General features: G+C 55.5%; 2 protein-coding genes across 2 annotated transcripts in view; one reads left to right on the plus strand and one right to left on the minus strand.

The window, feature by feature from the left end:
• The window catches only part of SLC6A2 (solute carrier family 6 member 2), a 46125-nt gene extending 26821 nt beyond the window's left edge, over positions 1 to 19304 (plus strand). Inside the window, exons 5-14 of the mRNA XM_045806712.2 lie at positions 5971 to 6105; positions 7767 to 7870; positions 9053 to 9177; positions 9940 to 10052; positions 11111 to 11239; positions 11716 to 11815; positions 13079 to 13179; positions 13628 to 13795; positions 15257 to 15328; positions 15892 to 19304. Of these exons, the coding sequence (XP_045662668.1) occupies positions 5971 to 6105; positions 7767 to 7870; positions 9053 to 9177; positions 9940 to 10052; positions 11111 to 11239; positions 11716 to 11815; positions 13079 to 13179; positions 13628 to 13795; positions 15257 to 15328; positions 15892 to 15915 (1071 nt within the window). The 3' untranslated portion in view covers positions 15916 to 19304. The remainder of the gene's footprint in view (positions 1 to 5970; positions 6106 to 7766; positions 7871 to 9052; positions 9178 to 9939; positions 10053 to 11110; positions 11240 to 11715; positions 11816 to 13078; positions 13180 to 13627; positions 13796 to 15256; positions 15329 to 15891) is intronic.
• Positions 19305 to 26296: 6992 nt separating this feature from the next.
• The window catches only part of CES1 (carboxylesterase 1), a 35028-nt gene continuing 33823 nt past the window's right edge, over positions 26297 to 27501 (minus strand). The window contains exons 13-14 of the mRNA XM_045806814.2: positions 26923 to 26995; positions 26297 to 26662 (exon numbers count right to left, since the gene is read on the minus strand). Coding sequence (XP_045662770.2) covers positions 26479 to 26662; positions 26923 to 26995 — 257 coding nt within the window. The 3' untranslated portion in view covers positions 26297 to 26478. The remainder of the gene's footprint in view (positions 26663 to 26922; positions 26996 to 27501) is intronic.

Consider the following 27501-nt stretch of genomic DNA (forward strand, 5'->3'; position numbering starts at 1 on the left):
GAAAAGGAGGGAAGGTAGGAATAAAGGAGAAAGGGTGGGTGGATAAATAAATTGGGGAGCCTCGCTGAGTGTTCTTTCGAACTCAGTACAACGTATTAAGCCTTTATGGACACCTACTATGTGCCAGGCTTGATGCTAGTACTAATGACATGGGCATATATGAGACGGGGTCCTTCTCCAATTGCTTATCATCTTCTGTGCGTTACAGACAGGCACGGGTCACCCAGTGTGACTAGTTTCTTGAGTCTTCATCCAGAGACACGTGTGTCTCCCTCAAATTACACAGTAATGGTCACAAACTGCACACATATTCTATGTCCTGCTTTTTAAAAAATGTCTAGACTTTACCTTGGAGATCATTTCATATCAGGTACTCAGGTTGCATTTTAACTCTGCAAACTGGTTGTTTCAACTGTCCTTAAATCAGTTTAGCGATCGCCACAATTTTTTGAGAAGGAAACGGACTGGAACGGGTTGCACGTGGTAGAGTTGGAGCCGGCTCGTGGAATTTGGATTTTAGCTACAGCAATCCGCGTGTTTGCATGTGTTTTGTGTTGGTGTACAAGGTGTTTATTACCGTCAGTTGTCATGGTGAAAAAAGCGAGAGCTCCTGCATCGGCATTCGCTCTTTGAGCTAAAGAGCATGGAGAAGGTGGCGTTTGGCCCAGGTCTCTAAGGACAGGAGCAGATAGGGACGGGGCAGAGGGAGGGGGTTTTCGGTGGGAGGAACCGCCTGAGTGAAGCCACAGAGGTGCCGAAGCCCCAGGCCAGCCTTGCCCAGCCCCTCTGCGCCTTTCCTGGGTGTCAGGAGCAGGTGGCAGAATTGAAGCAGTAGGAGCTTTACTCCTGCTTCTGGCCTGGGCGCGAGGCCCCCACAGCTCCTGATACTACCTTCCAAGACGCCGTGCCCTACAGCCATTGCCGGATCTGGTACAGCCGGCCCCACCTAGTGTAGCCCTTTGTCCGGAGCAGACTGTCTGCAGGGAGAGGATGATAAGAAGGCACAGAGCTGAGCATGCTCAGTTCCTCCGTGCAAACGCACCTTCAAGGAGTCATGCCCTTCCCCAGAGTGTTGCCCCGGGGAACCCCCCCCCCCACCAGGTGGAAACGCGTCAAACTGAAGCCACAGCCCACATTTTCCGTAAATCCCCCCCCCAAAGGAAGCCACGGTCCACATTTTGCGTAAATCTCCCAGCGGTTCTGGCAGCTGAACAGGGAAGGTCCCCCTGGCAGTCCCGGGGGAGGGAGCTTTCCAGAATGGGGAGCTTCACTCAGGACATTCTTGGGCCCTGTCTTTAATTGTTTTTATAAACTGGCTCATGAGAAAATCAAGAGCATTGCTTCTTTCTGCCCAGACTACATCTGGAACAGGACGGAGCTTTTCTTAGCAGGCTTCCACAGCCTCAGAGCGGCCCGAAATGAATTGCAAATGTTCACACTTCCCGTCTTGGCAAGTAAAGGCTCTGTGCCTGGCAGGGGATGTGACTCCCCCGGGGCAGCTGGGAGGGTGGGGGGTGGGGCACAGTCTGAATCAGGGAAAGGGGTGACCCTACACACTCTGACCTCGGCCCATTGACCCCCTCAGGGTAAACGGTGGGGAGTCAGCCCCCCGGAGTCAGCTGGGAAGCATCCTGGAGTCCTGCCTGCCTCCCCCATCCCCTGTGTCCTTGGCTGAACTAGGCTTTTAGATGATAAACCCAGCCACAGAGCCCCTGAATGTCAGACTGGCTGGCACACGGGGGCCATCTACTCCACACTGCTTATACAACGGGGAGGCCGAGGCCTAAGGGGGACAGGGTGTCACCACGGTCTCAAGCACGGCTAGGACTTGGCCTTGGCTCCCAAATCCACAGTGGCGTGAGTGATTAAGAACATGGCTTTGTGGCCAGAGCACCTGGCTTGGAGTCCAGGCACCACTAGTTCCTGCTGGGTGACCTTGGAATTCAGGCTCCTCGCTACTGAGGGAGGTTAATAATAGTGCCAACGTCCAGGGCCATTGGGAGGATGGAGGAGAGGTCCTTGGTGGAGGGCTGGCAGAGGGAAGTTGTTCAATAAATGATCCTCGTCCTGCCTTTGTCTCCTTCCTCGGCACCCCTTCCAGTGCTCCGTCTGGACCTCAGGGCTTTGCAGGCACTGCTCTCCCCCTCAGTGCAGCAGAGGGGAGGGGCGGGCCCGGCTCCTACCTGCTCTGTTTACATATTGGACTAAACTTTCAGAAACCTTGGGCTCCCCTCTGCCTGGAGATCAGTCAAGACCACAGAACCGGCTGGGGGCAGCCACCTTGTTCTGCCCGCAGCACGGCCAGGCTCTGGGCCGTTTGGGAGATGGGAAAAGACTAGAACACCTCTCAGATGCTGGCAGAGAGTGGTGGGGTTGGGGAGAAAGCTGGACCAATTAAAAAGAAATCTGAATTTTAGAATTTTTTAAAAGAAAGGTCATTCTGTTCCTTGTGAGTTGCGAGTCCTAATCCTACCCGTGTCTTCCCATGAATGGTTCCGGACAGCTGGTTTGCCTGGCTTTAGTCACCTCATCAGACCCAGTTATAGTGACAAGTATCATCTACATATGAGCAAGGAAGATGCTAAAATATTTACAGCTTCGTGGGGGTTTTTTCATGTAACATCAACATACACCCCTCACCCCACAAATTTTGTATGTCTTCGTAATTTGTGCAAACGTCCCTAAAACCCAGTTCGGAGGATCCACATTCTGAATCATTCGAGTTTAAATCCGTGCGGTTTGGGAGCGCTAAAGCGCGGACGGCTCTCGTCCCTGGGCCAGAGTAGACCTTCGTGCCCCCAGCAGTGCTTCTCGGCCTTTAACGCACGGAAGAATCACAGGGAGGGCTTGTCGAAACTCCGGGCGGCTGGGTCTCTCCTAGAGAGGCTGATTCCATGGGGGCGGGGAATGTGCCTTTCCGACAAGCGCCGAGGTGATGCCCATGTCTCCGGCCCACGGGCTCACCTCGATCTGCGATCTGCGCAGTCGTTGCCCTAATGCCTGGATCTCCGGCAAGATTTGCACACCTTCGGTGACGGGGACCTCACTGTCTCCCCATCTCCCTGGGAAGCTCATTCTCCCCTTAGAGAGCTCTAGTCGTTAGAAAGTTCTAGTGAAGATCTTCGCTGTAATCATCGGCTGTTGGTTTGAGTTTGGCACCCTGCAGCCGAACAAATCCTGGCCCTTGTCCGTAGAAACACAAAGTGGGCGAGAAGTTGAATTGGAGGTGATGGAAAGCGGTGGCCTCCCGTGGGGACTGAGGACACTTGCTTAAACAACACTGCTTTCATGTCCTGCTCAGAGACTGACCGAGTCTGGTTACTTGTGGCCAGAGATGCAATGTAAGTTGACATTTTGAGAGCAGAGAAGCCTGGGGTGGAGGTGACGAGAGCCCAAGTGTCCCCTCTCTTTCCCCAGTGCGCACACTGGGCACGCGTTAGTAGGAGCTAGACATTGGCCAAGGATCCAGGGGCCTTCCTTTTTGCACAAGATTTTAGGCAGCTGAGCTCACTTCTGCCAGCAAATCTGGGAACTTTCCATAAGGCTCAGATGGTTTTGCTTTCAGTACGTGTGCATGGACAAGACAAGCTCCTCTGTCTTGATGCCCAGCTGCCGTCAGGGTCAGCTCAGTCGTGTCCCGATGTTCCTTGTGTCCCGCTGTGTTCCCAATTAAGTCCGCGTTAGCCTCAGACATGAATGAGTACTGCTTGCAGATCCCCTGGGAGATCCCTTGGAGCCAGACCTGAGGATGCTCTTTGATGGGTGGAGTATGGTCTCACCTGGCCTGCTGGGCTGGCCACTGGGCCTGCAGCTGGTGACATGAGTTGCAGGGAACACAGCAGTTAGGACCCAATACAAAGATAATATGAGGGCTCCTCCCATGCCTGTCACCAAGGAGTTAGACCCGTTTGTCCCAGTTTGGGAGAGTAAACCAGGGATTAATGTGGGGCCAACCAGAGGCAATGGCTTCACTTTCCAAGGCATGTTTTCCTCCTTATTCGTTGTTGGCAATTTGTCCTCCTGTTCCCGTGCTTCTGAAAGAAAACAGATCTGCAAAGACTCCACCCCCTCCCACACAGAACAAGGGAACGACGGAGGAACGACTGGGTAGCATGAAATAGAGGAGGCTGATTCCTCTTCTGATTCCCTCAGAAGACATGACCATTGATGCATTTAATTACTCCCTGACTCATCTGCTCATTCATTCACTTGCTCGTTCTTTCATTTGTCCTTGGACTCACTTGGTCATCCACGAACCTCAGAATTATCACTGACTCACTCATCTGCCTACCCATCCGTATATTCAACAATTTACTTATGTAACCATCCATCTACCATCTAACTGTCTGCCCAACTGTATATCCATCCATCCATCCATCCATCCATCCATCCATCCATCCATCTATCCATCCATCCATCCAATCATGTATCTGTAAACTGTCTAGATCCATCCATCCATCCATCCATCCATCCGTCCGTCCGTCCAATCATGTATCTGTAAACTGTCTAGATCCATTCATCCATCCATCATCCATCCATCCATCCATCCATCCATCCATCATCTATCCATCCATCCATCCATCCAATCATGTATCTGTAAACTGTCTAGATCCATCCATCCATCCATCATCTATCCATCCATCCATCCATCCATCCATCCATCCAATCATTCATCTATGCAACAGTCCAATCATCCATCCCTCTATCCAACAAATGTTTCTTAAGCACTCCCGTATGCCATGTGCTGGGGATACAAGTTTGAAAAATATAGGGATTTTGCTTCCAAGGAGCCCCTGGTAGATGGGAAAGATGGACAAGGAGGATAAATCCCAGTCCTTCCATGTAGGTATGGAAAACAGAACTTTGTGTTTTTCACATTTCATTTTTTGTGTTGAGCCCGTATCCTTCTAGGCCAGTAAAGAACTTAATCCTTAGTCATGTTTCAGAGATGCCATATTCTCCCCAGGGATGTGTGAAGATTCTAGGGGCTGCGTAGTGCCAGGGCTTTGGGAGAAGGGACCCTCTGGTCCTTAAGTCATGTGTCCTCTCTTGTTTTAGCTGAGTGGTCTTAGGGTCTGTCTATCCCAGCCCTGAGCAGGTTTTCTGCTGGAGGCACGGTCTTCCTTCTGCAAGGCTCTCCCCGGCTGCACCTGCCTAGGGCAGTGACTTTTAACCTTGACTGCCCATCTGCATCTCCGGGGGTGGGGGGAGCTTTCGAAACACACTAAAGTGCAGACCCCACTATGGACTGATTAAATTAGAAACCCCAAGAATAGGATCCGAACTTGGACATTTTAAATTATAACTTCACACAGAGTGCTCTAATGTGTAGTCAGGAGTGAGAGGGGACAGCAAGGAAATCCATACAACCTTCCTCTCTCTCTCCTTTTGATCTCTGTTCTTCCACCTTGGTCAAGGGGGTAAGAGAAATGTTGCTTTTTACTCCGGGCATAATCTCTTTCTGTATGGGTTTCTGAGCGAGGTGGTTTGTCTTTGTCCCAAATCCGACCCAAGATAAAGAACAGCAGGAGACTGTGCTTCCCGCCTGCCACATCCCTTCTTGGACAATGAATCCCTTCTTGGGCAATGAGTTGGGAGGTAGAGGGGAGGGGGCAAGGGGGCAGGGAATGCTGCAGAGAGCATAAAGGTGAGCGTGCTTAGATCTGCCTGGGGCCGCTTGAAGGGGTCAGGAGAGGCAGCTCATGGAGGAGGAGGTGCTGGGGGCCGTGAGAACCTCGTCTCTGTCCTGGTGGCCCTTCGGGGCAGTGCCGTCTCCATGTGCGGACTCTCCCGCCTGGGTCCTGGCTGCTCGAGGGAGTGGCCGGGCCCAGAGATGGAGCTCGCGGCTCGTGCACGGTGAAGGAAGCTTTGGGGAGGGCATGCCTGGCTCCCTGGGCCAGGCCCGAGCCCACTGCCGGGCCCCCGGTGGTGGCGGAGCCAGGCTCTCACAGCAAGCCTGTCCACTGCCAGGTGGTGTGGATCACAGCCACGCTGCCCTATCTCGTGCTGTTCGTGCTCCTGGTCCACGGCATCACGCTGCCCGGCGCCTCCAACGGCATCAACGCCTACCTGCACATCGACTTCTACCGCCTCAAAGAGGCCACGGTCAGTGCCCGGGGACCGTCCGCCCTCCGGCCAGGGTTGGGGAGGGTTCTCGGCGCGAGCGGCCGTAGGAAGTCGGGTCCCAGCTGGGCCACAAATCTGCGGCACAGCCTGGGACGGAGGACAGATCCTTCCCTCTCCCGGCCACAGCTTCTCCGTCTGACTGATGCCCATTTGATCTGTACCTGACAGTCCCCCAGCTCTGACAGCCCAGGGTTCTGTGGCTCTGGTGGCGTCCTTTGCAGACTCCTCCTTCCAAGGGGAGCAGTATTCTGTTCTGGGTCCTGGTACCTGCCGTGGCCTCCTAGCCCCCCACCCCCACCCCAGCCACCCCAGCCCTAATTCCACACTGGCCCCTGCCCTGCCCTCTGCTGCCATCCCGTGATGTGGGCGGAAGCAGCAGCCACAGGGTGGTCTGGACCCTGCTGTCTCCCCCCATGCTGCCACAGCCTCCTCCAGCCCGCCGTCCTGCCCAGGGCACAGACGAAATGAAGGTGGGGTGAATGTGGAGTGGAGCCCAAGGCAGTGGGACGAGGCTGGGATCAGAGACAGCCTTGGAGGTCCCAGTGCCTCGAGCATCTTCCAACCATGGCCGAGATCATTTCTGCCTCCTCCCTGAAGCCCTCCTCAGTGACGACACCTTGGTGTTTCCCCTCACTATTCCCAAAGGCTTCTTCACACTCTCTGAGCCCGCAGTAATCCCCGCCAGCGGGAGCCACACAGGCTTAGGAGGGACGCGTCCCAGTACGCACCTCCCATAGTTATAATGTCCCAGCGCACCACAGTGTTCCGGTCCAGTAACCGAGGGGAAACCTTTTTCCTTAGTCACCGTCAGATAACAGAGCTCAGGACTCGCATCGGTCTTGTAAATCATGAAACAAGTCTGAGTTCTTTGTTCTCCACCGGTTCAAATATCCTATCTCGCCGTCGAGTTGAAACTGAGCCCGCATGCTGTCTCGGGGAGCAGACGTTTCCTCCCCCATCGGATTGCTTCCCTTGTTGCACCCTGTGCTTGCAGAGGAGGGGAAGCCTAGGGTAACATGAGTGAGGTGATGGAAAACTCTCAAAAATCCCACTGGCATGAAGCTCTCGATCCAATTGGGCTGGGTCTAACCGTCCCCTCCGTGCAGATGCGGACAGGTGAAACTGACCGGGGCTAGAAATTGGGGGCGGGGGGGGGGCGATGCTCAGATCTCCGGGCCTCCAGCCATGTGTTTTCATCACCCAAAAGATGGAACAAGTAACCCCAGGGCCCCTGCCCCTCCCCTGGCGGAAGCTGCCAGGAATCCTTGTCCCTTTTCTGAAGATGCTGTCTGCGTAACTCCTGAGATGGTCCTACCCTTTGCCCTCGCTCCATCCACATCTGAGCCTAGCACTGTGAGTTCAGTAACTTTCTTTGAAAGTCTGGACATCAGACTGAGCCCGTGAGCTCGTCCAAGCCAAGCTCGCTCGCAGGCACCAAGGCCAGACGCTGCTAGAGGGGCCGCTGTCTCTCTCCACCCAAGCTTCGCGCAGGCTTCTGGGGAGATGTTGCGTGGCTGCCCATCGCGGGTTCAGACCTCCTTGCTCGGGTCTCAGACACCCCGGGACTCCCCTGCCTTCCCGGAGCTGCCTTCCCGTGCTCTAGGCAGCAGAGGGTGACGGCTCTTGTCTGCCGGTTTCAGGTGTGGATCGATGCGGCAACTCAGATATTTTTTTCCTTGGGGGCTGGATTTGGAGTCCTGATTGCCTTTGCCAGTTACAACAAATTTGACAACAACTGCTACAGGTAAGATCCTTGTCAGGGCTCTGGAAAGCTCTAGATCCTGGGGACCGACCCCTGGGCCATGGGAGAGAGGGTTCTGGTCTGAGGCAAGTCAACTCTTCTTGGGTTTCTTCCTGTGTGCAAGGAGGCAGAGGGGACCTGCCGTGAACTCCAGAGGGGGTGTTCTGTGAACTCTGACATGGCTTCGGGGGGGGGGGTGTCCTGATGAATGTGTCTCAATGCAGGACACCTCTTAAACACGGAGGTCCTCACCTGGGAAGGTCGAGGCCGTAGCGCTGGGAGGTCATGGGGATGGGTAGCTGGCGCAGAGGAGCGCTGTGTGGCTTTCGAGAGCCGACAGCATTGTCCGTCTGTCGATCTGATGCCCACACAGGCAAAGGTTGGTCGCACAAGAGGTGAGGACCTGGCAGGGTCAGAGGTGAGACCGCAGGGCAGACTGAGGGGTCCGCACAGGGCAGCAGAGTCAGAAAACCACGTTGCAGCTCTGGTCTCGCTCAGGATCCGACACTGCCTCCCGTGGGCCCAGCGCTGGGGGAGCGTCTAGACGGGCACACGTGGGTCCTGCTCCCGTCACTCTCGCGAGGCTTCAGACAGAATTGCACTCCCTCTAGTGTGTGATGGAGGGGGATGGACACCTGCCAGCGGGGCAGGCTGGGGAAGCAGGGTGATCAGCCCTCTGCAGGGGCTCAGCAGGAGCAGGGAGGGGAGTTCGAGGGGAGCCTTGGAGGATCGTTGGCATTGGTGGGGGACAAGCCTGAGCGGAGGCAGGGAGGTGGTACGTCCGCGGGCCAGCGAGCGGACCAATCTGGCTTATTCCAAGACTGTGTGTTGGGGAGTCATGGAAAGGAAGCCAGGAAGGCAGGTGGGGTCATCTCAAGAAAGCTCTCGAAGGCCTGGGTGAGACGCTGAGAAGCAGGTGGGAGCTACGGGCAGTTTGCTGAGAAGGGAGGCTGCTTGTGTGACTCCCCAACAAGAGCTGGACACCAGCCCCTGACGTCAGAGTGGTTTACCCAGAAACTGTCAGTCTGTCCCCTGCACCTGCATGTCCTGACCCAGTGGGGTGCTGGGTCCCCATGGCAGCAGGAGGGCTGGCGCTGGAATCGGCGGCTCCAGAGACAGTGCGGGGCTCGGGGAGCTGGGTGGGGGAGTCCGGCCGCCTGACACCATGGTGCTCCTCTCCCCCAGGGACGCCCTGCTCACCAGCACCATCAACTGTGTCACCAGCTTCGTCTCCGGGTTCGCCATCTTCTCCATCCTCGGCTACATGGCCCACGAGCACAAGGTCAACATTGAGGACGTGGCCACTGAAGGTGCGTGGGCGGACGTGGCCGGGCGGCTTTCTTGTGGGTGGCTGTGGGAACGAGAGGGCTGGACCTGGAACCTTCCACACTGTCTGTGTCACGGGCTTTCCCTGAGGCCGTCGGTGGGCCTTCCAGGCTGTCCTGGTTCCTGCCTGTGCAACAGAACCTTCCCGTGAGTCGGGCTAGGCGGGACCGATGGTGCAGCCCCTGTGCTGAGCACTTGACCTGCCTTCATGAGTCCTCACGGTGCTGTGAGCCAAGTGTTAATTAACTCACTTTAAAGGTGAGAAAGCTGAGACTCAGTCCACGGGAGTGGCCCAAGGTCACCCAGCTTGTGAGCCACGGTGCCAGCATTCAAGCCCTGAGCCGTCCGGCCTTGGACCCTGTCCCCCCTCCTGCTGCTCCTATTTTCACGGCCACAGAGAAGCTGGGCCTGGGAGGGAACCTGGATGGGCTGTGAGGACCAGAGACTTTTGAGAGCAAGAGACTTCCTGAGGGTGTAGGGGGGTGGGGTCCGCAGCCTGCGGCCTGCCACTTTGCGGGCTCGGCTCTCTGGCCGGGCTGCTGGAGGTCAGCCTCCTTGGGGGCATAACAGCCTGCGAGCTGGGGCCGGCATCCCCTGTCATCGCAGACCCTGGGATGGCTCTGCCCCAGGTGACTGACCAAAAATGGCGGGGTTGGCCGGGCAGATGGGCCTTGGCTACTCTTCCACCAGCCGCATCTCAGACCAGCAGGCCCAGCCCTTGACGAGGTCCTCCCTGCTTCTCACAGGAGCCGGCCTGGTTTTCATCTTGTACCCAGAAGCCATTTCCACACTGTCGGGATCCACATTCTGGGCGGTCGTCTTCTTCATCATGCTCCTGGCTCTGGGAATTGACAGCTCAGTGAGTGACCTGCTCGGGAGACCATGTTACACACACCGGGGGCGGGGGGGGACACCCTGGGCCTGACCCTCCTCACCCCCCAACGACTCAGCCTGAAGCGCCCACCTGGTTGCTAGTTGTGTCCAAGAAGCCCTAATTAAAGGCAGACAAGGAAGTGCGTTCCTCTCGGCCCAGGCTAAGGACCAGTAGGAGCCCCCACGGCATCACAGAAATCCCTCCCAGAAGCTCCTAGCCGCTGAGCCGGCCCAGGCCTCTAGGGAAACCGAATGCAGGGAGGGCATGCGTGGAACGTCTCTCCTGTCACCAAGCCCTCTTCCCCTGAGAGTTCATCACCAACAACCAATGAAAACACTCGGATTCCCATTGGTTTCTTAGAACCCTTTATTTTACCCACGGGCAAGATTAGATGTAGTGACCTCTTTACGTCGCGCCCACCTTTGGCTCGTCACCCCTGGAAGCTTGCAGGAAGTCTTGGGGTAGGGCCGGTGAAGGAGGGTCCTCTTGCTGCCTCTTCCCTTCCGTGGGTAGATTGGCCAGGAGCAGCGCGTTGAGAAGGATTCTGAGGCCGCTCCCAGGCTCGTAGGAAGGAATCCTGATGGCGGTCGACACCGTGTGCGGGGCTACGGGCATGTACAGGGAGAGAGCGAGGGCACGTGGGCTGCTCGCCTGCCATCCCAGGCTTGGGGTGTCGCTTACGTAAGCCCGTGGTTAGTACTCACCGGGGACCCTTCCAGACTCTGAGAGGCCGGCGTCGGAGGGGACCCCTTGCTCGACAGTTGGAAAGGCAGCGACAAATCCTTGTCAGAAACTGATGCCTGAAGTTGCAAAGGAAGACAGGAGTCGACTCTTCAGCCTCTCCCACATAGTTCTGAGTCTGAGTGGGGTTGAGAGCAGGGCAGAGTGGGGCGAGGATGAGGGGGAAGGCAAGGCCGCCACCCCAGGGTGCCCGAGTCTCTCCCCCGCCCCCAAGGCTTCAGGAGGTCCTGGGAGCCTGGGGCCTGAGACTCTGCGTTGGGCCGGCCCTCCTACCGGCTCCTCACTCTGCCTGGTCTGTCCAGATGGGAGGCATGGAGGCCGTCATCACGGGCCTGGCCGACGACTTCCAGGTCCTGAAGAGACACCGGAAACTCTTCACATTTGCTGTCACCTTTGGGACCTTCCTTCTGGCCCTGTTTTGCATAACCAAGGTGAGGAGGGGCTGGGCTCTGGGTCACCTGGAGCTCCTGGGGCTGCATTTCCATCCAATCCGGTCAGGAATTCCCAGCCTTGGAGCTGGGGTGGGGTGGGGGGGCAGGGTGAGCTCAGGTGGGGCTGGCATCCGCAGCCCTGCAGCCTGACCCCCCCAGGGCGACACCCCAGTGTCCTCAGCCTCCCACCTCTGGGCCTCAGGAATTCCAGGCGACTCTTCCCAACTGCTGGTTTGTTTGAGGGGCTGCAGAAGCCCCTTTGAAAGCCCGCTCACTGTTCCTGACTGAAAGACGCACCCTCAGCCCTTGGGGGAAGGCAGATACGTGACATCGAGACAATAGCACCAGGACCCTGTCACCCACCTTCTCAGACAGGGTTCTGAGCCACTGGGACAGGGTGGGGGGTCGGGACGGATGTGACAGTCAGTGGTCATTTCTGGGCAGGGTGGCCTCAGGCTTTCTCTCTCCGTGCCCAGGGTGGGATGTATGTGCTGACCCTGCTGGACACCTTCGCGGCGGGGACCTCCATTCTGTTCGCGGTGCTCATGGAAGCCATCGGCGTCTCCTGGTTCTACGGTACGTGGGGGGCCCGGAGCGCAGGGCAAAAGCCTCGGTCACACCTGGACATGCAAAGGGGCTCTCCATTTCCGGGGCAGCCACTGCTGATTCCAGAGCAGAGCATGTGGCTTCTTGGGCGCAGCTCTCCCCCCCAACCACCCCCCCAGCTCATCTTGCCTTTGAGCAGAAAGCTGCAAAGACCCCCAGGGCCACCCAGGGCCAGCTTTTAGCGAGGAGCCAGACAAAGCTGCTGACCCCCCAAGCCGCAAAATTCCTTCTAGCATAGGGTGGCCACATTTAGCAAATAGAATACAAGACGCCCAGTTACACTTGCACCGCAGATAAACACTGAGTAATTGTGTTAGTGTAAGTATGTCCCAGATACGGATGCAGCTCCGCTGTCTCTCTGAAACTCGGAGGGAACCGGGTAGCTCGCGTTCTCTCTCTGGCTGCCTTCCTCGGGAGCTGAACGGGGAGAGGGTGTCACAAATTGTCCCCTGTGCTCCGACTGTTCCTTTCTTTCCCCACGAGTCACATCAAAGAGTTGATCAGTGTGAGGTCGGGCTCTTCTGCACAGTGACATCGCTGTTCTAGGAGCGTCACCTGGGGCAGGTCCCCTCTGCTCCCAGAGCACAGCTTTCCCTCTGGAAAAATAAAGCGGGGGGTATATAAGGAGATACTATATACATATTTCTATTTTTCCGTGAAGTGTGGCCGAGGTGCACGACGTAGCAGTCGGACGCTCTGTGCCTTCCTCGGGGTTCGCCCCCGCAGTGTCGTCACCCCCGGTCATTGAACAGTGCTCCTGCAGTGTGGTTCCTTGTCCTCCCTGCGCTCCGGGACTTGCGTGTTTAAAAGCTGGAAGTGGGCACCTATTACTCTCCTTTCTCGGTCTCTCGCATCCCCCCGCCGGCTCCCCTCTGGCCACCGCCCCCATGTTCTGTGTGTTGAAGAGTGTGGTTTTTTGTTTGTCTCTTTTTTGCTTTGCTCCTTTGATTTGTTTTTTGGGATCTGGCAGATAAGTGAAGTCCTGTGGCACTTGTCTCTCTGAGACGGCCTGACTTCACTGAGCCCGGCACCCTCCAGGTCCATCTGTCGTCACGCACGGCACCTGCTGGGCGTGAGTTCTGCACCAGCCAAGTGCCCACCCCCGGGTATCCCAAGTGCCATGGAGCCCACGTCTTGCCCCACCGCCCAGCCCCCCCCCCCCGGGCCTGACCCTCAGGGGGAGGCCCGGGGCTCTTCGGGGCCCGGTGTGACCGGCCGGCCCTGTGTGCCCAGGTGTGGACAGGTTCAGCAACGACATCCAGCAGATGATGGGGTTCAAGCCCGGCCTCTACTGGAGACTGTGCTGGAAGTTCGTCAGCCCCGCCTTCCTCCTGGTGTGTATGCTGTGGCCCGGGCTTCCTGGGGCGAGGGGCATGGGCATCTCCGAGTCCCAGGGTGGAGGCTCCGGCCCCGTAGGGCCCCGCTTATGCGGACGGGATGCTGGGACGCCCAGCGCTGTTCACAGCACGGAAGGCTCCCCCCGCAGCGGGGTCTCTGTCTGGGGCCGGGTCCCCAGGGGCCTGTGTGCCGCCACTCAGCCCAGCTCCGCGGTCCCCTTCCCACGCCTCTTCTCTGCCTCCTTTTTGTCCTTGTTCGCTTCACGAATGTTTCCTCCTTCTCTACCTCCTCCTCCTCTCTCCGTCCTTTTTTCCTGCGTTCCCTGTGACCCCTCGCTTCCCTTGGGTCTGCTCTGCCTCTCTCCCCCCCCTGCTCCCCTCCCGGTCCCCGCCCCATCTCTCTCCCCTTCCTTCGGTCCCTCCCCACCGCCCGCGTGCCCCGCAGTTTGTCGTTGTGGTGAGTGTCATCAACTTCAAGCCCCTCAACTACGACGACTACGTCTTCCCGCTCTGGGCCAACTGGGTCGGGTGGGGCATCGCGCTCTCCTCCATGGCGCTCGTGCCGGCCTACAGCATCTACAAGTTCGTCAGCATCCGGGGTTCCCTTCGGGAGGTGAGCTCGGTGCGGCCGGGCTGGGGGCGGGATGGCGGGGAGTCTCCAGGCATCCCTGCTGAGCCCAGGAAGGGCAGGCACCACGAGGGCGGCATGGACACCAGAGCCACAGCGATGGCCCAGCCATTTACCACCCCCTACCCTGTGTTTCCACATTGAACCCTGTGGACCTTGGAAGGGTCGGGGGAGCTCGGAGCGCGCGCCTGGCACCAAGGAGGCGGTCGGCTGCGCCCCCTGCTGTCAGGTTCTGTGTCGCACGCCTCTAGGCTCCCTCCACTGTCCCTGCTGTTACTACGTGAGGAGGGGGCGCTCAACCCTCCTGGCCCCACCTGAGGCCTGTCATGCCCCGATGTCCCCATCTCCCAGTCTGCGCTCACCATGACATAGCCATCTCAGCTGTTACCTGCCTCTTTCCCGAACCCAACGTCTACCAGCCTAAATCAGAGATTTCCAGAATACATCTTCTTTTCCTCGTGTGCATTGTGGGTGTGCAGATACACGGAGAAGCGTTGAGCAAACAGTGCCTTTCCTTGGAAATGATGTCTGTCCTATTTGGTTATTCAAAGGCCCTTTCCTTTATAAATAATGGTGACAGGCTTGGCCTTGTGTCCTTCCTTTGCAAGGTGAAGCTTCCATTCCTTCAGCCCCTCATGGCCTCGCCTCCCAGCTACTTGCTGCGAGGGTGCCTGGCCCCGGGAGGCCGCTGAGCACTGGAAGGAACTCCCCAGAGCTCACATTCTAACCAGGGGACGGATAGTCAGACGGGCACGGCAGCAAGTGAGAGATATGCGACTGAGGGAAGAGGGTCCCAGGCAGGGCTGTGTCCGCCCTCTCCCCCAGGTCCTCATGACACGTTTCCCGTCCTTGAACTCGCACATCCCGGAGCCTCTGGCTCACTGGGAGGACCTGTGTTCTGTGAGCTCATCCTGGATCTACTTGGAGCTTTTTATTTTTTACACTTTGGGGGCAGGGAGGGCTCCCCACCATGCAGTGATCTGTCATTGACCCCGATGCATCACTGAGTCCCTGCCCCGTGTCCGCACCCCAGGGAGACCTCCCTGACCCCTGCGCCCTCGCTGTGCTCTGGGCTCGTCCTCTGCAGCACTCACCCCAGCTGCGGCTTCAGAACTGCCCGTGTGTGTATGTGTTCAGTGCCAGCCCTCTCAGTGCACCTGTGGGGCCCCCCAGAGCAGAGACGGCGGCTCCTTCGGCCCTGGAGCCCCGGGGACTCACCTAGTGTCGGACCGCAGTAGTCGGCCCAGTGCGCCCCGACTGGCCGGATGACTCAAGGTGAACAGACCCGCTCCACAAGGAAGGCCAGGAGGTGTCTGTATGGACCTCACATGCCGTTTATGTAGGACTTTAGGGCCAACGAGCAGGTGGCCTTTAGCTGGGGGTGGCGGCTGGGCTGGTACCCCAGGGCCTGGCTGAGGCCTCCTCTCCGTCTCCGTCTTCTCACAGAGACTGGCCTACGGCATCACCCCGGAGAACGAGCATCACCTGGTGGCCCAGAGGGATGTCAGGCAGTTCCAAGTAGGTGCAGGCTGGAATGTTCTGGCGGGGGGGGGGGGGGGGGGCGGCTAGCTTCTCACAAGCCACAAAGCCCCAAGCAGCTGTGGGCTGTAGTCCCAGGGCTATGATGTCAGGAAGGGGAGGAGGGGCCTGTCCTCTGCTTCTACCAGCTTCTGCCTGACCCTCTGCTCCGTGGTCCCAGGAAGCCGAATGTCCAGTCTTTCCTAAGCTTTATTCCCTCTCTCTGAGTGGTCGCCGCACTAGGCTGGGGATCTCTCATCTTGGAGGAAGAGCTGCAGGGGCATCAGTAACACGTTGACCTAAGTCCTTTTCCCTTAAAATCCTTGCGGTTGGGGTGTGGGGGAGGGTCCTGCCCCCCCCCCCCCCCCCCCCCGTTTTCAGACTTGCTGTGCGGCTTTGGGAGGCTTCTTGGCCCTTTCCGGGCCTGACAAGAAGGCCTGCATGTTCTCCGGGGTCATTGGAGTGACGGCGTGTGTTCTCTGCCCGCCCTGTGCTTCTCGCTGCCCCCTCGGCCCCCGCCCGCCCCCGGCCCCGGCACAGACACCTGTCCTCTCCCCCCGCAGCTGCAGCACTGGCTGGCCATCTGACCCCAGGCCCGAGGAGGAGCTCTGCCGCGCCCACGCCCAGGTCCGAGGCTTCGCTACCACCCCGGACACAGTCTTGAAAATCCTCTCCTGAAAGATGTGTCGTGCGGTCCCTCTTCCTCTTTTCCCAGTTACAAATGGTTTCGTGACCTGGTTTTTATTCACATTCTGTTCATCTGGCCCGGGGTCTTGGAGTTGGGATTGGAAAGCCTCGAGGGAGAAGAGGAGGGGAGGGTACAGGAAGAATGACTTCTGTTGAACCTCTTTTGTTTTGGGGAAGGTCTTGCGCAGCTTGGGATCTGGCCCAAGCTGAGCTCCATGGCTCAGGCAGAACTCCCCCCCCATGCTAGCTTGGACTTTGGGCCACGGAAGAAATCCTGTCAGCCAAATCAGGGAGGGGACGTTCCTTTTGGTCAGACGCCATAAAACCAAACACAAACGAGAAGCCTGGCTGGGTCTGGGGCAGGGGATCCTCTTTCTCCTGCCACCCGGTCAGCACTGTGGTATCTGAACCTTGGTCGGGGAGCTTGGATTGGTTTGTCTCCGTTTTGGGTCTGTGGGCAGATTCTCTGGGGGATCGTGAGCAGAAACCTTCACAGTTAGTTTTCACTCTGGCTGAGTCTGTTGTGTGTGTGTTCTGGAACATTCTTCGTGGGGAAGCCCACCCACCCAGCAAGGTCCCCCACGCAGCAGGGTCCCAGGCTCTTCAAGTGATGGGGGGTTGGCCGTGAAAATTCCCTTTGTCTCTCTTCATGGTCTGGACTTGGCACCTGAGGGCAGGGTGGGACCAAGTACAGAGCAACCTGGTCACTGAAGTCCAGGCAAGACTATTCTGAGTTGATGGAGCAGATTGGTGGTTTTAGAGAATTTCCAGCTTGACTTCTGTTACACGTTCGCGTGTGGCGCCCTCTGGTGGTGGTGGTGGTGATTTAGAGAAGGGATTCCTAGTTGGGTTAAGTTGGTGGCATCTTTTGGAGGTTTCTGTTTATGGTTTGAGTCTCTTCTTATGTCCCTGCTGGAAATTGAGATTCAGAGGTTCTTGTTGTGACTGTGGAAGCCCCTGTGGAAGAATCTTGGTCCATAAGTAAATAAACAGAGAGGCCACTCATACTGGGAGTATAGGAAGACACACAACACATCCAGAAGGTCCCTGAGCGTGAACAATGGGTCATGCGGTGTGTGGAAGAGAGTTATAAGGGGGCCAGTCGGGGGCTGAGAGGCGGTTTTCTCTCTGACAGTCCTGAGATTTCCCGGCTAAGTCAGTGTCCATGGGTCATTTTTTGGAAAAAAGAGGGAAAAATCAGAAGACTTTCGCTTGATGTTTTCATGTAAAAAGGCCAGCTCCAAGTGTAAGACAGCCCAGGTGGCAGGTGTCTTGGACCACTGTGGAGGGCAGGGCCTGGGAGTGGAGCATCGATGGAGTGGAACGATAAGGTGGGGGTCTGGGAGATGAGGGCAGGGTGACCCATCACGGGTGGGATCTGACCCGCTAAGTGACTTCGAATCCTCCCGTGAAGGGTAATTCCTCCCTCAGTGTCATGCTTGTTTTCCACAAAGCACTTTCATCCCTGTCACCTCCCGTCTTCCCAGCGAGGACTGCAGGGCCAGTTTTTGTCCCCGTTTCCCAGATGGGAACACCCGGGCCCAGCATTTTGGGCACTCTGGGTCAAGTGTTGTCAGGTACTAAGGGATCCAGTCAGACCCTCAGCAGTTGTTGGAAGAAGGGGAGAGGCGTCATTTGTTCTCATCCATCTGGTTGCCAGAGGAAATCATTGAGCCGCCCCCTTTCTGATGAACACAGTCGCTCTGGGGAACAGCGGGGAGTGACAGCTGAGGCTGGCTGGCTGAAATGAGGGTGACAGAAAAGCCTGTGTGTATCAGAACAGGGACACCCTATGGAGAGACCCTGCCATCCGCCTGTGGTCTTCCTGCCTCCAGATATCTGTCCCGAGGGTGAAGCGGAGATGTGCTGCTAGCTGGCCCACACCAGACCGGAGCATCGGTGCTGCCTGGCGGCGGGAGTCGGCTCCTGAGCCTGGGGTGAGGGGCGAGGGAGGCTCTGGCCCCCAAGCCCAGGGTCCCCCTACCCAGGAAGCCCTTGGAAGTTCTGGTGGGGGTGCCGGCAGACACTCTGGGCTCACCTTCCACCCACACTTAATGGAGAGGGAGTGTGTCCTTTATCCCGAGTCATGTGTGACTTCTTTTTTGTGGCCTTTCTTTGAGAGCAGAGGTTACCCGGCACGAGGGTGCTCCTGTGTACTGTATATGACACTTTCGCATTTTATCAGATTTTTAAAAGACTGTCATTTTCCACGAAATGTAAAATGTCTGTTTAAGACCACTGCGTTACCATCTGCTCAGTGTCCGTGATCCCGTGGCCACCTGTGAGTGGGTCCTCGTTCTAGATGCAAAGGAGACAAAGGAGAAAGGGGAGCTGCCACCTCGTGCCAAAGGGCCTGCCGCATACAAGTCCCCAAAGCTGCCTTAATTCTGGGACGGCGGCCCCGCCCGGGCTGGGGAGCAGGGGTTGGCTGTCTCTGGGTGTAGGACCCGTTTCTCTTGGCCCTGGTGAGGTGAGACCGAAACATTCTTACCAAAGAAGTCATTTCTTAGTAGAGAAGCGCGCTGGGCTCATTTCATTTGTGTATTTCCTTTGGAAGCCAGCGGATGGAGAAGAACAGAGAAAGGGGGCACAGCTCATCGGACCTGGGTCTACAGCTGCCTCCTGGGCTCCTGGGGAGGGGGGCGCTTAACTCTCTGGGCCTCGGGGTTCTTTGTCTGCAGGCAAGGGTTGGAGCCTGTAATCAGAGGTCCCATCCAGTTAAAAAATGTTCTTGTCTCCATGACAATGTTCTTGTGCTAAATATACTGTGAGGGAAGCACATTGTTTCCAGTAGGACTTTTCCAGAATGATCTGGCGACCCGTAACCTGTGGAGTAGAGCGATGTCCAATTTCTGGCCTCCAGAACTTGGATTTTTCTGGACATTCAGTAGTTTCTCCTTCTCTAGTATGTCTTCAATGGATGTCAGAAACAATGGGTTTAAAAAAAAAAAAAAAACCCAACCCTTTTGTTTTGAGGTTGAGGGTGACATGACATGCCCTTGAGAGCCCCAGGAGCCACAGCTGTGCAGGTGTTAGCGTAGTTACGCCGCAAGGTCAGAGGCCACCAAAGACACTGGTGAATGTGACGTTGCTTTTGGGGTACCCATCCTCATCCCTCTGCTTCTCCACTTCTGTGTAAATAAGGATTGTCCCAGTGGTGCCCTCTCTGTGTCACGGACTGTTCCAATGTCATGAAGGTTCTCTGTTTGGTGTGGATTTGTTTTAAAAGCTGTTCTCTTCATGGAAAAATAAGTGTGCAGAGTAATAAAGGATATTTCCTGTGCCACGTTATCTGGTAGTGGATTCTTTCTGTCATGAAGGTAAAACGCTATGAATTACGTAAGGCAAAGGGGGGGTGTCTGCAATCAGCGTCAGCTGGTAAAGAAGAGCTTCTGGTCATAGTGGTCCACCTCCTCAGCCAAATAACTCTTTGTATAACCCATGGAGCAGGAGACTGGAGGGGCTGAGATCTGGAATCCCAGCTCTGAGAGTGACATATTTTTAAAAAATTTTTAATTTATTTTTTGAAATTCAAGCTACTAAAATAGCTACATTGGTTTTATTTCTTAAGACATATTTTTATTTAAATAGAAAATGGGCACCAAGGAGCACCAAGTTAGGCACCTAGCTTTGCTTTTTCATTTCTGGGGCTGAATTTCAAGGGGATCAGAACCTTCAGTTGGGGGGGGAGCTGCAGTTGGATCACATTCAGTGCACAACCCATTATTGCCCGCGTGCATTTTTCTGGGGAGAGAAGGATACATTAACACATAGGTCCTTGTTGCTAAGTACTATTATTATTATTTTTAATAAATATTATTTTTATTGTTATTAGTTTTAATTTTTAATTATTATTTTTAAAGTGACATCAATATAAACAAGGTATTGACAAAAAACAATCCAGTGTATGTCTCCAAATATGTGAAGGCTATCAGGGAGGGGGCGGTGAACCCGCTGATTGAAGGCTGCATTGAAACCAGTAATAGGAAGTCCAAGAAAAGAGCTTACAAGATTACACGAGAAGAGAGAATGGGCTGGCAGTGGCGAGCTTCCCGTCACTGGAGATATGCAAGCAGCTAGCAGAAAACGTCTCTTGGGCAGGTTATAGAGGGGACACGGTGTCCCACGGGGGTGGGGGAAAGAGATTGCACAACCTCTAAAGTCCCTTCCATGGGGCTTCTTTGTGGAGAGTCATGAGCCCCAGCTCACGCGGCAGCATTGGGACAAGCAGATACACTCGTGCCAAGGATCTTGGGGTGGGGAGTGATTTGGCCTGTCGAACTGCCATTGGGCAGACACCCCAGAGAGGGTACTAGGATTCTGGTCGTTCTGTTTGAACTCCAGAATCAGAGTTAGGGTTTATTATAATGAACTAAACGAAAGGCAGCCCGGTTTGCAGCCTTGCCTTTGTGCATGCTGACATTTCATGAGTAACCGGCCCTGTGGGTGTAGCGGAGGGAGGTTGGGCCAGAAGCAGAAAGGGCAGCTCTTCTGGGGACGACCGGGCGCCCGGCAACCCTGGCTGCCGCCCTGTGCCCTCGGCTGACGGATGTGGCAGAAAAGCCCGCACAGGGGAGCCTTGCTTGAGGCAGCCGCAGGCTTTTCCACGTTCCCCCATTGAATCACAGCCCCGGCCTGCTTGTGGGGAGCCGTAGCTCCGTTTCTGCCTCCTTCCGAAGGCACTGAGAGGAGTGAGGCACTCTCTTTGGGCCTCAATTTGTTCATCTGTATAATGGGTCAGGGGTTATGAAAACTATTCATGGATGGACTTCAGAGAATTTTGGAACTTTTGAAGTTTTGTCTTTGATGAGTTTGTGTCTGCTTCTGTGGGAGAGAGAAGACGTTCGTCAAATTCTCAGATGTTTGAGACTAGCATGACCTTTGGGGGCCTCTCTCTTCTGGTGATACACGGTGTCAGTCTCTGTTCTCCAACCCCAGCCAAACATGGACAACAGCAGAGCTTATTTCTAAATGTCTGTCACCCCATTCGTGTTGAGTTTGCATTGAATCCATCCCACATCCAACATGTCCTTTGTTTTCCTGGCAGCGACCCTGTGAGGTAGGCAGTAGCATTCACAATGGTCCCACTGGACAGACGAGGGAGTGGAGGGCTGGGGTTGACAGGTGACCCACTCAAGGGCGCCCAGCTACTGAAGGACAAGTGCTGGGGCCATGGGGAGGACTGAATGTTAACCTTGTGTTCAGAAGAGTGCCTGCTCCGTGGTTCTTGTTACATGTTTAGTGCAGATCAGCTCGGTGACGAATGTCCATCTCCTCCCCCTCCCCCACCTTTGCCCATTTCAAAGGCAGCCCAGTCATTGCTGTATTTGCCTGCAGCCCAAACAGTGTCTCTGTTCCATTGTCACCTCCTTTTGCTGGTGCCGCTGAGGTTTGAATTGGGGTCTCGGTAGCCAAATCCGAGTCTCCCTGGACCCCAGTGCACGGGACTACCTGGGCAGGAAGTTCAAGCTTCGGGAAATACCAGGACCCACGGGCCTTGCCAGGCAGCAGCCAGCCTTCTGCAGGACCCGCCTGCCCCGCAAGCCCTCTGCTGTCAGCCCCCCTCAGGCTGCTGGCACGGGAGAGGCTCCCCCTGCCGGGCATCGACTCAGGCAGGCCTTGACCTCAGCTCCAACCCAGAGGAGGAGCAGACAGAAGTGTGGGGACCAGAGACTCCCGCAAGAGCTGGCAACTCAGTGACTTCTGGTGTCGTGCTTATCAGCTCCTGGCTGTGTCGGCCTCGGGCCTGGGAAGAGCTGAGCTGGGCCAGATCAACAGGGCCTGGAGGGAAGGGGTTGGGCTGCAGAAAATCAAGGAAGACCATCTCTGTCCCCAGAGAAGGCCCAAGCCAAGTCCATTACCTGCACATACCCAGGAGCCAGAATCGGATTGTTTGTGAGCAGAGCATGTCTTCAGAGGGGGGGACAGCCCCCATCCCCCCTGTAGCTTCAGGCTCTGGTCCAGAGGACCAGCTGAGGATGGGCAGACTCGCAATCCGAAGAGGAAGGGCCTGAAGCAAGCCCAGCCCCTGGACACAGTAAGTCTGGTGCAGACCTGAAGGCCACGGTCAGCCCAACATCTGGGCACCTACCTGCTGCCCACCTGAGCACATTCCCAGGTCCCTGCTAAGTTTCTGTTCTTGCATGACAGCCCCCCAGGCTCCCCTGGTAAACGCCATTGAACCCTGACCCCCATCTCCAGCCACACACAGTAATAATACCCTATCAGTAGCGAAGAGTAAGGGGTGGGGCGGCATCCGAGGCATTCCCACTTCACAGGTAAGGAAGGAAAGACAACACGGACATTGCAAATGAGCCATGGAGTCAGATCAGGGAGCATGAGAGCCAAGATTAGAATTGTTAACTGGATTATTATACTTACAGAGGCCCCCACCGAAACTTGGCACAAGGACTCCCTGGCTTTATTAAAGACAGAATGAGGCCCTCCAGTCTCAACAGCCATGGATTCCCAGGGGGACTGAGACCTTAGAAGCATCAGCCCCTGAAACAAGGCCAATGCACTGCGCTGACATTTAATTAGCCAACGCACCGGCTTACCCAGTGCCAGGTACTGTTCCAAGGGCTTTGCAAATTTCAGCTCACCGAATTCTCCTGACGAGACCACGAGGCAGTATTATTACCCCCCATCTACAAGTGGGGGAAACTGAGACACAAAGAGTTGAAATAACGTACCAGTTGGTGACACTGGGGTTGGCACCCAGGGAGTCTGGTTCTTAACCACTCTGATACGCCATTGTCCCTGGTCCCTGGCCACACAGGCATAACACAGCCCAGCTGGAAGTAGCATGGGTCCTCAACTAGCTCCAACACCCTCTTCATTACGAACCATCTGTAATCCGTACGCATAGATAATTTACATACACCTGTTACGTATATGTATACACACACAGACGTGCTTAAACGTGCATGTATTTAGCATACATATTTCAGTGTCTGCAATGTGCTAGGAAGCACGTGACCTGCGCCAGGCCACCACCGTAAAAGAGTTCATCTCGCACAGAGGTTCCCTGCCTCCCAGAGAAGATACCTGTGCTGGCTTTCTCCAAGCACGCCCTAACCTTGCGCTCTCTGGTTCTTTATGCCAAATACAGCTTCCGCTTGGGCTCCCTATCTATCTCCTCTAAAGGTTAGAATGACAGGTGTAACAAGAATCTAACTATGGCCCCTTAACAAATGAGGTTTTTCTCATTCTCTTGTGACAAGCAAGCAATGGGCCAGGGAGAGACGTGTTCCTCAGCAGGAAGAAGAGGAGAAGTATCTTTGGTCTCAGAGAAGAACTTTAGAGCAGGTCTCTGCCTTACATTCCCCGAAGCCTGGGGTGGCTCTGGAGACACTTGAGAAAGTCATCAAGGATTTGGACTACTTCTAGCTTTCTGTTCCACCATCCATAACCCGTGGTTCTCATGCTCATGGAGAAAGAGAGAGAGAGAGAGAAGGCTGATCCACCTGCAGACATCTTGCCCACCTTTCAGGCAGGAAGGAGGGAAATACAGAGAAAGGACAAAAGGCAGAGGCCATCTGAGTCTGCAACCATTTACCCTGGAGAAGAACAGGTCTCCGGGAGCCCCGCCCCAATGTCTGCCTGTGTCTCACTGGCCAGACCCATGTATCAGGGCAACTTCTAGCCGTCAGGGTGTCTGGAATTTGTTGCTGGTACATTGCTGCCCCGAACAAAATCAGGGTTCTTTTAGGAGGAGGACAAGAAGGATATTGGGACGACCCTGGTCACTGCCTTCTCTCCTGTGGCGCCGCCCCCTGGATTCCACCATCTGCTGAGACCGGCGGGGCCCTTGTGGAAAGCACCTTGGCCTGAGCAGCGATCCTTAAGGGCTTCTGTGCCCCATGGTCTGAGATCAGTTCCTCTCTTGGGGGAGGGGGGTACTCAGGGCTCAGGTCTTGCAGGGGAGGACAGGCAGACCTGGGTTGGCATCCCCAGAGGTCCCTCGAGGCTGGCTGAACGGGTGGGGATGTGTGTCCGCTGAGCAGAATGTTTCTACCCTTCTGCCCGCTCCAGCTTCCCTCTCACCTTTTCTGGCCAGACTGCGCCTTAGCAACGGAAGCAGCTGATTAACGCAGAATATGGCCGTGGCCACCAGGTGGCGCCATCGCACACTCCTGCTGCCTCTCAGAGGCTGAGGGAAGCCCTGAGGACTAGGGGTCTTTGTTCTCCGGACCCTCCTCAGCGCCTGTGGGAACCCTCAACACCTCCCCGAACCAGAGGAGTGAGAAGTGATTCTTGTCTGGATGAGAAGATCCATTTGGTTTGTTTTGTTGTATCTTGGGTGGATTTATTTACTCATTCATTCATTGATGAGAACCATACCTGGTCCTAGTATGTACCAGAAAGGAACTGGGTAGACAAAGAAGGAATAACCCTGTCATCGAGAAACTCTTAGTCTGATGGAGGATGCAGATGATATGCTGTTAAGGAAACATATATTGAGCACCTACTGCATACTTATTTGTAGCCCACTGGTGTCTCCCCAGTGCCTTCAAAGTAAATCCAGACTCCTTCCTCATTTCATTCCCCCCCCCCGCTCCAGTCACCCCATACTAGCTGCAGATGTGTCTCCAAGGACACCCCGTGTCCCTGGGCCTCATCCCTGGGCCTTTTCCCTCTCTCTGAAACTGGCTGACTCTTATCTGTCCCTCGATGTCACCCCTAGAAAAAATAGCCTTTCCTAACCTACCCCTCTCACCAAACTTGCCACAATTTGTTGAAATGATCTTTCAGGGGACCAGCAGCCTGGGGGACAGAAGGCAGCAACCACTTCTGTTTACCTCTCCTGTGTCTAGATGAGTTTTTGGCACATGGTCAGCCCTCAGTAGATGGTTGCGTTTACAGAAACGAGTGAGACAAGACCATCTCAAAACCTGGCAGAGGAATCGTGCCCAGAACCCCACCTGGGGAGACCAGAGAGGGGTGCCCACAATAGGTGATACCTGAGCTGAGTCAGAGGGAAAATTCCAGGTGCTAAGACTAGCAACAGTGACAGCACGGATGCATGAAGGATTACAGGGAGCACCAGAAACTGAAGGATCTGAAGAAACTTGCAGTGGAAATTTCCATGTGCAAGGGCTGCAGGGAAAAGTAAAATCCAGATGATGAGGGCCCTCCCAAGCTGGGAGAGGGAGATGGAACTTTGTCCACAGGGCAGTGAGGAGCCATTAAAAATCTTTAGGTCGGTGAAGTGATGTGATCATACTTGGCTGTTACATAGTCTGTCTGGAGGTGATTGCTGTGTCATACACCAGCCTCAAACGTAAAACAGCAGCCGCGTATTTGGCTGATGGGCCTGTGAACCACCCAGGAAGTTCCGCCGACCTGGCCGGCCTCAGCTGATCTTGACCTGGCTCACCCAAGTGTCTGCAGCTGCAGGTCAGCTGGAGGCTGGCTGGTCCTCGACAGGACCTCCGCGGGACATCTCCTTCCCGGCAGGTTGGCCGGGGCTTGTCCACACGGCAGTCACGTGGGTTCAAGAGAGTGCGTGTGCACGGGCAAAGGACCCTTGAGGCATAGCGTCACTTGTGCCATACTTTATTTGACAATAAAATAAAGCGAGTGAAGAGGCCAGCCCAGACCCTCAATGGGTGGAGCTGCAAAATCAGCTGCAAAATCACCCTGAGGCCGGTGTGGCTATATGAACAGTGCCCACTAGAGGGCAGCAGAGGACCGTCAGGCAAATGTGTGCTTTTGGCAGGAAGCCAATGAACTCCGTTGATCAGGACAAGCCCAGAATAGGATCTCTAAAGCATCCTGTTTAGGAAGGAAGGATTGCTCTGTGGCCTCAAGTTCTAGAGCCAGAGTGCTAAGGTTTACATCCCAGCTCTCTCGCCAGGGTGGGCTTCACAGGCGTGAGACCCAAAGCCCCAGGCTCATGGTCGCTTTAACGCTCTGCTGTTGACATCTTGAAATTCTTCATAATTTTTAAAAATAAAGGCTTATTTTTATTTTGCACAGAAAATTATGTACTTGGTCCGGTCTGCCACTTCCTCGTTGAGTGTTCTTGGGCCTCGTGTTAAAATTCACAGGGTTGACAGCAAGCATTCACCTCCAAGTGTTGCATGGAGGAGAGGGATACTGCGCTCTGGCCACCCCACCCCGTTGTTGGGAGTTGTTGAGGGCCCAGAGACACAGAGCAGAGACAGAGGCCCCCTCAGCAGCTCCCAGGGCCAAGCCATCCCCACTGGGGGCACCTTTCGGACAATGGTGCACACCCTATCACCCTTCTCTTTCTGAGCCCAAGACACAGAAACTGACTTGGTCTCCAAAAGAATTTATTCCCCAAATTGAATTATTCCCCAACTCCCCCTCCCTGACCCTTGCCCTCCTCCACCAGACAATCCCCAGCCTCCATAGTAAGATCCCTCTCTGGCTCATAAACACCTGTAGATTGCCCCTGTCTGGGCTCCCTGGGCCCCCAGGCCAGCCAGGCCTCCCATTCACAGCTCGACGTGTTTTGTATGAGGCGGCTTTTCCTCTGCCCCCTTGGCCAGGAGCTCAGTCCAGAAAGCCACTTCCTTGTCTTTCAGCTTCTGGGCTGGCTGAGTGGTGGCTCCAATCTGCAGGTACCCTTCCTTCTGGTCGTAAGCCGGCCAAGAGGGCAGCCCTTCCCCATTGGGGTTCCTGGGAACAGAACCAAGTGAGAATTACCCAGAGCTACTGTGGGGTCCCCCAACAACACTTTGAGATTTTCAAGACCTCTTGGTTTCATTTCCGCCAGGAGGCTCATTCACCTCCAGAGGCAGGGAGCTCACCAAATCCCAGGCAGCCTGTTCACGCTCAGAGAACTCTCCTCATCAGGGTCACAGGGCTGGGAGCTGCCTTTCCCAGTCAACACGCCCGGCCCTCCCCCAGCCTTGCTCCCTCTTTGCCACTGAGCTCACCCACTCCGGGCGAAGTTGGCCCATAGTTTCATCACCATCTTGCTGAGCCTGACCTCCTCGTCGGAGGCACCGCCTGTGGGGAAGAAGAAAAAAGCCTTTGCTCCTCCAAGCATGGGTTACTGTTGGCAGCCCTCGACAGCTGGGAAATTCAGAATCTGAGCCCTTACTCCAGACCTACTGAGTCAAAACCGCATTTCAAGAAGAAATGGGTCATCTCTAACAGCTGCTAGTTAGGACAGTGGAGATATTTGTGAGAGGTCTTCTATAAAATACAATACTATTAAACATATTAAGTTTAGAAACATGAGTTTTAGGTAGATAGCTGGTTGAATAGACAGACACACAGACGCACATTAGCCCCGATTCAAGGTCAACACCCATGCTAACCTTACTCTCACATTCTGATACACTCTTGTGAGGGGGGGGGGAGTGGTGGCATTCTGGCCCTTGAGCAGGGCCCTGAAGGTGACCCTCCAGGTGTCTTAGGGATACCCAGGCCCAAATTCTTAGAGACGCTGCAAACGGGGACACGTGAGTATACCTTCTCCAACATGAGTGTCGGAGTAAGAGAGAAAGGTT

Source organism: Ursus americanus, chromosome 21 (genome assembly GCF_024610735.1).
Source record: "Ursus americanus isolate L20-20 chromosome 21, mUrsAme1.1.p, whole genome shotgun sequence".
NCBI classification, from domain to species: domain Eukaryota; kingdom Metazoa; phylum Chordata; class Mammalia; order Carnivora; family Ursidae; genus Ursus; species Ursus americanus.